Source organism: Triticum aestivum, chromosome 2D, assembly GCF_018294505.1.
Source record: "Triticum aestivum cultivar Chinese Spring chromosome 2D, IWGSC CS RefSeq v2.1, whole genome shotgun sequence".
In the NCBI taxonomy this organism is placed as follows: domain Eukaryota; kingdom Viridiplantae; phylum Streptophyta; class Magnoliopsida; order Poales; family Poaceae; genus Triticum; species Triticum aestivum.
Genome location: NC_057799.1, coordinates 651426879 through 651436111, shown reverse-complemented (window position 1 = coordinate 651436111; position 9233 = coordinate 651426879). Strand labels below are relative to the sequence as shown.

Genomic DNA, 9233 nt, shown 5'->3' with positions numbered 1-9233 from the left:
CCAGAGGATAATTATGTGCCTCATGGAAGATCACCTCGGTATTATCAAGTGCAAACAAATGATGATCGTTATAGAAGAGAAGTATATCTTGGTATCCTTGATCAAATCATTCAAGAGCTTGACAATAGGTTTGATGAGGTTAATATGGAGTTGCTTATTTGCATGTCTGCTTTGAACCCCGCCAATTCATTTGCTTCTTATGATGCACTCAAGGTAATGAAACTTGCTGAATTCTACCCCCAGGACATATCAAGCATGGATTTGGTAAGGCTTGAATTCCAACTTGATACTTTTATTGATGATATGAGACAAGATGATAGGTTCAGATCTGCGCGTAATATTGGTGAACTCTCTGTTATGCTTGTCGGTACAAACAAACATGTTCTCTATGATTTGGTCTACATGCTTATCAAATTGGTATTGATCTTACCGGTGGCCACAGCGAGTGTTGAAAGAGTATTTTCGGCGATGAATCTAGTGAAAAATAAGTTGAGAAATAGTATGAGTGATGATCTCATGAACAACTGTTTAGTAACATTCATTGAGCGAGACGTGTTCTTGAAAGTAAGCGAGGAAGACATAGTTGAAGATTTCATGGCAATGGAACGTCGTAGAGTTACTTAGTGTTATAGTTTCTACATGCCTACATATGTGTATCTTTCATGTAAGACTATTTGTATTTGCAACGTTGCAAATTTGGAATATTTGGGAACTATAATGTTGTCTGACTTGATTGGGCTATTTGTATTATATTTTTGCCAACTATTGTATGTATGACACTTGGATTAGGTAGAATTTCTTTAGGTGTGCACACCCACCATTTCTTTCCTGGCTCCGCCACTGGTGGTAGTACCGTGACGACAGCACCTGTCGGACTAGCCACAATGGCCCATGTTACTAATCTATGTTATTACCTTCTATAATAGGGAGTAACATATGTGTGGTAACATGTAACACTTTATTTATTAGGGTATAGACTCATCTTGCCTTGACATGTAACACTTTATTTATTAGCTATGTTACCATATGCCTCTCTTTCTTCATTTATTGCTTACCACATCATCTATTCTATCTAGATATGTGTGATGTTACTATCTATGTTACTCCCACTGTGTGTAGTCTCAGCCAGATGGACCGTCACCGCTGTATGATGCGTTGGACACTCAAGCGAGCTAGTGCTAGGTAGCAGCAAGCCATCAATTTCCATTTGGCCCACTTTATTTTATAACATTTGCAATTACAAATGCAATCTGTTTTAATACAAAAAGATTCCTTGTTTCCTACCTACTTAACATTGTGGACCATTTCTTTTACACAACCTCGAATGGTCCCGGTGATCACTCAGTGCTGAATCCTCTTGTGGCTGTTGTTGTAGGTGTAGGAGCTGGCGAGCCAAAGGAAGAGCACGAGCTCAGCGGCCGAGAGACCGGCGAGCAGCCAATAGAAGTAGTCGAGGTGGGCGTGGTTGAGGTTGTCGGCGAACCAGCCGTCGCCACCTCCACTCCGGGTGACGCCGTCGATGACCGAGATGAGGGCGCTGCTGATGAAGCCGCCGATGCCCATGATCGCGCCCATTGACACCGCCATGCCCGCGCCCATGCGCTGCAGCAGCGTCAACCCCGATGGCTTGCCTGTCACGCGCCCGAGTGCCGGCACCAACAAACGGTCGTATATGGGGACAAACAAAAGGATGCTCGCCGGCCCCAGTGTCCGAAGTGCGGCCGGCGGCAGCTCAAGGCCTCCGAAGACGCGGCGATCCAAGGTGCGGCCCTGCTTGTTGAATAGCGTCATGATTTGCGCGTACACAACACCATACGCCAGGCACGCCGCCCAGATCGGCAGGAGTCGGAGCATGCTGCGCGCCTCCTCGGAGTTGGCCGCGGTATCCTTGTCTTGGTGTCCTTTCCTACATAAGGCGAAGCTCGAGCTTTTGACGAGCGTGGTAAGGCTGCGGCCGAGGCGGGCGAAGGGGCTCTCGGCGTCGATGGTGGGCGCGCAGAAGCGATAGGTAGGGGTGCCAGAGAGGAATACGATGAAGGTACAAATCATGATGGCACAAAGCATGCCAAAGCCGATTCCCCAACCGACGTTCTCCTGGATGTAGCTGACGACGGCAACAGCGATGGAGATGCCGACAGCCATCGAGAAGAACCACCAATTAAAGAGGGAGCTACGGGATGCACGCTCTCTGGGGTGCTCGGCATCAAATTGGTCGGCTGCGAAGGCCAAGGCGCATGGCTTGTCGGCACCCTGCGCAAGGGCGATTATGTAGAGCGAGGCATAGAAGAAGGCCACTTGTAGTGACGAAGGGCCCGAAGACGAATGGATGTCGCCAACCGGCAAAGAGCTTTCCGCCGGCAGAGTGGACGCTAGAGTGATCATGCCGTATCCCTGCATGGATGCACACAATTTTAACTTGGTTAGTGTCGACTTAACTTTTAATAATCACGAAAAGGAGATATTTTTAGGCCCTAGCAATTGTAGAAAACCATTTTTTGGACCCTCTTGATGGCTAGAGACAAACTAAAACTGATTACACCTGAAGATCCTATTTGTTGGGTCTTTCCCCAGAGATTAGGGCTTGGCCTCCTCCCTAAAAAAAATTAGGGTTCCTTTACCTCCCGCCGGCGCCGGCGCCGGTCCGCCTCGTCTCCGGTGGCCTTAGGGCCATGGCGGCGCGGTGGATCCCGGCCCTTGCCGGCGGAAGGGCTTCGTTTATAGATGTTTCTTCAACTTTTATTAGCATTTGTGTCCTGCTCAGGAAGACGAGACGGCGGCGGGCCCCTAAAGATGAAATAAGGTTCTCCCCGCCTAGTCCCCGTTTCGGTGTTGTCTCTAGCATCATCGGTGGACGTGTGGAGGTGTGTCTCCGGCGGATCTATCCTTGGTGGATTTGCTCGGATCTGGTCGTAGTTCGTCTACGTTTGTGTTTCTTCAGGTTGGACCCTTCCGATCTACGCTACTCTTCACCGGTGGCGGTTGCTGTTTTGATGCGCTGGTCCTATGGGACCTTAGCATGACGACTGCCCGGCTGTCTACTACAACAAGTTCTGCTTGACTCCGGCGAGGGAGGGGCGATGACGGCCGCGCGCCTTCGGCTCGCTTCAATGCTTGTAGTCGTCGCTAGGTGGTCTACGGACCTGGATGTAATTTTTATTATTTCTAGTGTTCGTTATATTGCCATGATTAAACGTAAATAGATTATAAGTTTTCTCGCAAAAAAAAGGTAGAGACAAACTAAAAGAAAATCATACGCAATTGAGCTTGATTCACATCACGATTAATAACATGTTGAACAACCTGAAGTTAGGTTCAACATGGGATTTATTGCAAATAGAGGGTCTCCATCGAGATTTACTCTAATATCAAAGCAAATCAAAATCGTGAGTTTTATATAAAGAGAAAAGTATACTTTTCATTCTTAAACTCTTGACGAAGTCTAGATTTAGTCCCCCAACTTTAAAACCGGACAATTTGCACCCCAACTCTTGAAACATGTGAATTTAGTCCCTTGTCTCGGTTGGCCCGGTATCACCGTTGACTCTACACTGTTTTGACCGGTCTTCGTCCACATGGCTGTATTTCTCTCTCCTACCTTCTTACATTCGCTTACTGAGACATTTCATCAAACACCTAGCTTGCACTACGTGTGCCGTGGCTTGTGCACGTGCGCCACGCCGCCGATGGCTGCTGGCCGATGCCCTATGCGCTGGCGTGCTGCTTCGCTTAGGCCAAAAACAAGAAAGGAAGCCACAACTCAGCTCTCCCCTATGTCGCTCGCAGCTCGCCACGGGAGCCGCGCAACTCGGCGTCGTCTGAGCTGTTGTGGTCCTCGCCAACAAAGCGCTTGCCGCAGCAACCAGGTGATGCCGCCTGCTTGCCTTCATCCTCGTCTTGAATAAGAGTAGCTGTGGGCCGTGGTGTCCGGCAAGGTAGAGCGGGGCCGCAATATCTAATGAGGTGCAGCAAGCTCGCGATCGCCGGCGAGGTAGAGCAGAGGCATCGTGGCTGGCCAAATGGACTTGCGAGTGTTCAGCCGTGGACGACGCACAGTGCATGCAAGGTGTACGATGAGATGCCTCCGTAAGCCAATGCGAGAAGGAAGAAGGTAGGAGAGAGAAATACTGACACGTGGGCGAAGACCGGTCAAAACCACGCCGAACTCAGCGTTGGGGGTGCAAGTTGTCTGGGTTTTTTCAATCCTAAAAAGGCAACTGTCTGGTTTCAAGAGTTGAGAGTGCAAGTTGTCTGGTTTTAGAGTCGTCAAGAGTTGTGGGACGAAAATTATACTTTTTTAAAGACAGTCCCGACAAGAACTTCCGTACAATAGCAGAAAATTACATGTGAGTCCTTAAGGAAGAAACGTGAGTTATTGATGGTATCATCCAGAAAAGTTGAAGACGTAACAATATGGAGCAGAGTTTTTTTTTGCGGGGTTATATGGAGCAGAGTTTTGCAAGAGAATTACTGATTTATCTTAATTTAGAGTTACGTACTCCCTTCGATCCATATTAATTGTCACCGATTTAGTATTGTATTTTTAGGAGTTAGGTGCTAATCGATTAACTCGACATCACTGGCGATTCTTCTGTTTTTATTTGTTTTTGCTTTTTTTTTGTTTTTTTATTAGTTGGTTTTTATTTTTATTTTGTGGGTATTTTTAGGATGTTGGGTGACTATAAATGTATTCACATATATACTATGCAATGTGTGTGAAAACACTATTTATGATTATTATTTGCATACTACAAAAAGTGCAAGTTCATAACGAAGTTGTGTGCAAGTTTTTTAAAACTTTTTTCATTATCTTTCTTCTTTAAAGGGAAATACTAGTACTACTAATTCATTGTTCCTTATGTTCATTTTTTCTTCAAGGGTAAAACCAATGCCACTAATCATTCCTCCATAGGCATATTTTGTGAAAAATTCACAACTATATGTTTATTCTTGCATATTTTGGAAAGCACATTTATGTGAATATAGTGTACAAATTTTGCTGTTGTTTGTTTTTTTATTTTATTTTTCTTTCTTCTTAAGGGGTAATACCAATGCCATTTTATTTTTCTCCCGCGTGGGCCTGGTTGGCCCAAATACAAGCAACCAAATGCGTCCTGGTGTTTTTTTGCCTTTGTTTCAGAGGAAAACAGTAATCTTGATTTGCTTGCCTTGGGATGTCCCTGTTGGTCTACTTCATTGAAACAGAGCACAAACAGAGTGCAGTATACTCAATCATAAGGTGGTTGTACACCACAGGAGTTGTGACAACATTATTTTACCAAACCCGTGAAAACAAACATAATTTTACCAAGTTGAGCAATCTCGATAAAGAACACATAATTTTACAGTACACACCAGTTCAGAGGAGCCCTTGTGATAATAAAGAATTATAGTACCGTCACAGCACCTGTCGGCCAGATGGATCGCAACCGCTCTATGATTGCGAGTTGCGACACCTCGGATCAGATGAGATGCATTGAACACTCAAGCTAGCCATTTCCAGTCGGCTCGCCCTTCATTTTAACATTTGCAATTACAAATGCCATCCGCTTAATACTAGCAGATTTCTTGTTTCCTACCTACTATTGAACAATGAAAACAAAACCTACTATTGAACAATGTGTACCTTTTTTTTCACACAACCGGGAATTGTCCCGGTGATCACTCATTGCTGAAGCCTCTTGTGGTTGTTGTTGTAGGTGTAGGAGCTGGCGAGCCAGACGAAGAGCACGAGCTCAGCGGCCGAGAGCGCGGCGAGCAGCCAGTAGAAATAGTCGAGGTGGGCGCGGTTGAGGTTGTCAGCGAACCAACCGTCGCCACCGCCGCATCTGGTGACACGGTCGATGAAGGAGATGAGGGCGCTGCTGATGAAGCCGCCGATGCCCATGACGCTGAAGTAGAGCGCCAGGCCGAGGCTGCGCAGCTCGCGGGGCATCTGGTCGTAGAAGAACTCCTGCAGGCCCACCACCGTCAGCACGTCCGCCACGCCCATCATCGCGTACTGCGGCACCAGCCATGCCCAGCTCATCGGCACCGTCGCGCCGGCGTCATCCACCAGACCGTGCTCCCTCGCAGTCTCCAGCCGTCGGCCCTCCACAAGTGCTGCCACGATCACCGCGCTCATCGACACCACCATGCCCACGCCCACGCGCTGGAGCAGAGTCAGCCCTGATGGCTTGCCCGTCGCGCGCCCCAGCGCCGGCACCAGCAGGCGGTCGTAGATGGGGACGAACAACAGGATGCTCGCTGGCCCCAGCGTCTGAAGCGCCGCCGGGGGCAGCTCCAGGCCGCCGAAGACACGTCGGTCCAGGGTGCGTCCTTGCTTGTTGAAGAGAGTCATGATCTGCGCGTACGCCACGCCATACGCTAGGCATGCCGCCCAGATCGGCAGCAGCCGCAGCACGCCACGCGCCTCCTCCGACTTGGCCGCGACGTCTTCATCTTGGTATCCTTTTGTATGGAAGAAGCTCGAGCTCCTTCCGAGCCCCACGAGGCTGCGACCAAGGCGGGCGAAAGGGCTCTCGGCGCCCGGGGTGGGCGCATAGAGGCGGTAGGTGGGGGTGCCGGAGAGGAAGACGGCGAAGGCGCATAACATAATGGCACAGAGCATGCCGAAGCCGATCCCCCAGCCGACATTCTCCTGGATGTAGCTGACGACAGCGACGGCGACGGAGATGCCGATGGCCATCGAGAAGTACCACCAGTTGAAGAGGGAGCTGCGAGAGGCGCGCTCCTTGGGGTGGTCGGCATCGAACTGGTCAGCGGCGAAGGCTAGGCCGCATGGCTTGTCGGCTCCCTGTGCGAGAGGAATGAGGTAGAGCGAGGCGTAGAAGAGGGCCACCTGCAGCGACGAAGGGCGGGAAGAGGAATGAATGTCGCCGGCCGGCGATGACCGCTGCGTCTGGAGCGTGGTCACTAGAGTCATCATGCCATATCCCTGCACGCATACAGACATATTTAAAACTTGGTTAGTGTCTGCTTAACGTTTAATGTTCAATGTAAAGGACCAACCGAAACTACAATAAGTTATTGATTTTCCAGGCCAATATTGTTAAAACCATATTTTGAACTTCTTAATGTTGAGGGACAAACTAAACGAATATCCTAGACTAATTTAACTCAATTCACATCAAGAATTCAGATAGTAAAAAATTATGATCTCGTGCAACATGGTGAAAAAAAAAAACTGAAGTCAGGTTTAACATGAAGTAGATACTCTATGTTGCAATTTACTCAAATTACGAGCGATTGAGTTGTCTCTAAAACTTGACCCAGTTTCAAAAAAATGTACTCCAGTACCAATTACAGCAGTTGCTCTCAGAAATGTTTATCGCGATGGATACCAGCATGGTGTTCAAATACAACTTTGACAAGTACTTCCTCTGTCTCAAAATAATTATCTCTGACTTAGTGCAAAGTTCAAAGGGTGTAATTTCTACACAATATATATTATATATAAAAATAGTTGTGGAGATTTTCGAAATCAAAAATCAGCTCCAGTACTGCATTGTCCGAAGTCAACATCACCGATGATTCTTTGAGGTGGACTCAGTACTCGGTTGGTTGATCCCACACGACTCGAGCCTAGCATTATACCACGTGTGATAGCATCTACCGTGACGATGATGGTGCAGCGAACTGAACAGAGAGGGTAAAAAGTGAACGGGAAGCAAAATGAGGATTTTTACCATACCAGGACGTAGAGGGTGCAGGCGAGGATGATGGAGCGGTAGCGGCCGAGCCAGGAGTCGGCGACGAAGGCGCCCAGCAGCGGCATCAGGCAGGCCGTCCCCGACCAGGCGTTGACGGCGGCGGCCGCGGCGGCGTTGGAGTGGCCCAGCGGCCCCGTCAGGTACGTGATGAGGTTCGCCGACACGCCGAAGTAGGCGAAGCTGCCCGCGATCTCCACCACTGCAATCAACCCCATGCCGGATCGATCAAGAAGGCTGTTACTTGACGGACTAGCAAGCAGGGGAAGAGAAGGCGCGTGCGTAGGTGCGACCGAGAGTACGCACCGCAGACGAAGAGGGCGGAGCGCCAGCCGCCGGACCCGGCGCGGCGCACGGGGCGGCCGCGGAAGTCGGAGACGCCGGCCAGCGGCGCCGCCTCGTCGCCTTCAGCGGGCTGCAGGAAGGGGGCCTCGGCGTCCGCCATCTCTCTGCCTGTCTCCTCTGCTTCGGACGATCTTCTTCCCTCCCCTCTCGGCTGGCTGGCTGGCAGGCTGTCAACGCGCGCACGGAGAAGCAGCCGGCATGTGGGCGCATGTGTGTGTGTGGGCCGGCGACCGCTCTAGCCTTATGTTGCTGCCTCGCTCCGTTCTCCTCCACACGTCTCTTTCCGACAGTCACTAGTTGCGGCGCCTCGTTGCCTCCCTGCTTCGAATAGAGCAAGATATTTCTTGGTGCTGTCACTGTGGTCCAGTCAGACGTGTCGATCCGAAACTGACGATTTTGATAACCGATCCATCGATCGGCTTCGCCACGAGTGGTCTCTTTTGGATGGCTGCCGTGGGGGCCTCGTCAAATGAGTCTTTTTTTTATTATAAAAAAAAAAGTACCCATCCTCTACACCGTGAGGTGCACGGGAAAAAAAATTGATTGAATAAATCCTGCGTAATCGTTTCTACCCGGTAGCACCTGGAGGTCATAAGCCCCGCACGTTTACACGCCGAGTGATGACCACATACAGGTTGAAGTCGTAGGCCCGTATATAACCTACGAAAAATTAGGAGAATAGATGATCTGTTAAAAACGTAATCGTTCCGACAATTTCATATTGCCAAGAGAAAGGTAGAAACTCCCACGTGGATTTGGCCCTTCAACTTATGATGAATGCTGCCCAACAAGTTTGCAAACAAATTTGAAATACTCGTTGGCTGTGATGAATTGTATGTAACACGAGTGGTGTGCCAAATCAAGCTAGTAAATGGACATGACAAAAACAAATGATGTATTTGTCTCCTCCTGATCACAAAAAAAACATTTTTTTGTTACCATGCCAATTACGCTGGGCAAGGTTATCTTTTGTTAGAACTACCTCCCTCTGCAAAAACCACATAAACTTTGATTTTGGAAGGAATCTTTTGTTTTCCGAATGTGTTTTCCGCAAAATATAGATCTAGAGTTCATAAGATCCACATACATAGACTTCACGGTGAACATGCCATTAGATGTTAACCTTCACTGAAACGTATATGACATCTGCATTAGATTAATCAACATCAACCTATAAATCAA

At 48.7% G+C, this 9233-nt stretch overlaps 2 protein-coding genes across 2 annotated transcripts; both read right to left on the bottom strand.

Annotated features, from left to right (window-relative positions):
- Nucleotides 1-1281: 1281 nt before the first annotated feature.
- On the bottom strand, nucleotides 1282-2406 carry LOC123050840 (protein NRT1/ PTR FAMILY 5.10-like). Its single transcript, XM_044473573.1, has one exon. The coding sequence runs from the start codon at nucleotides 2395-2397 to the stop codon at nucleotides 1342-1344; it is 1056 nt and encodes a 351-aa protein (XP_044329508.1). The 5' UTR covers nucleotides 2398-2406; the 3' UTR covers nucleotides 1282-1341.
- A 2878-nt stretch (nucleotides 2407-5284) lies between these two features.
- Nucleotides 5285-8322, bottom strand: LOC123055395 (protein NRT1/ PTR FAMILY 5.10). The gene is made up of 3 exons (XM_044479406.1): nucleotides 8013-8322; nucleotides 7691-7908; nucleotides 5285-6934 (listed from the first exon to the last, which is right to left on the bottom strand). Exons 1-3 carry the CDS (start codon nucleotides 8149-8151, stop codon nucleotides 5663-5665), a joined length of 1629 nt encoding a protein of 542 aa, XP_044335341.1. The 5' UTR covers nucleotides 8152-8322; the 3' UTR covers nucleotides 5285-5662.
- Between the last annotated feature and the right edge of the window lie 911 nt (nucleotides 8323-9233).

What these genes read in the sequence shown, in the direction of transcription:
- LOC123050840 (XM_044473573.1), bottom strand. Translation starts at nt 2,397, where the DNA reads ATGCAGGGATACGGCATGATCACTCTAGCGTCCACTCTGCCGGCGGAA.
- LOC123055395 (XM_044479406.1), bottom strand. Translation starts at nt 8,151, where the DNA reads ATGGCGGACGCCGAGGCCCCCTTCCTGCAGCCCGCTGAAGGCGACGAG. An exon ending in CTCCGCCCTCTTCGTCTGCG is followed by an intron (nt 7,909 to 8,012) that starts GTGCGTACTCTC and finishes GGTTGATTGCAG; the next exon opens with TGGTGGAGATCGCGGGCAGC. An exon ending in CCTGCACCCTCTACGTCCTG is followed by an intron (nt 6,935 to 7,690) that starts GTATGGTAAAAA and finishes GTATGCGTGCAG; the next exon opens with GGATATGGCATGATGACTCT.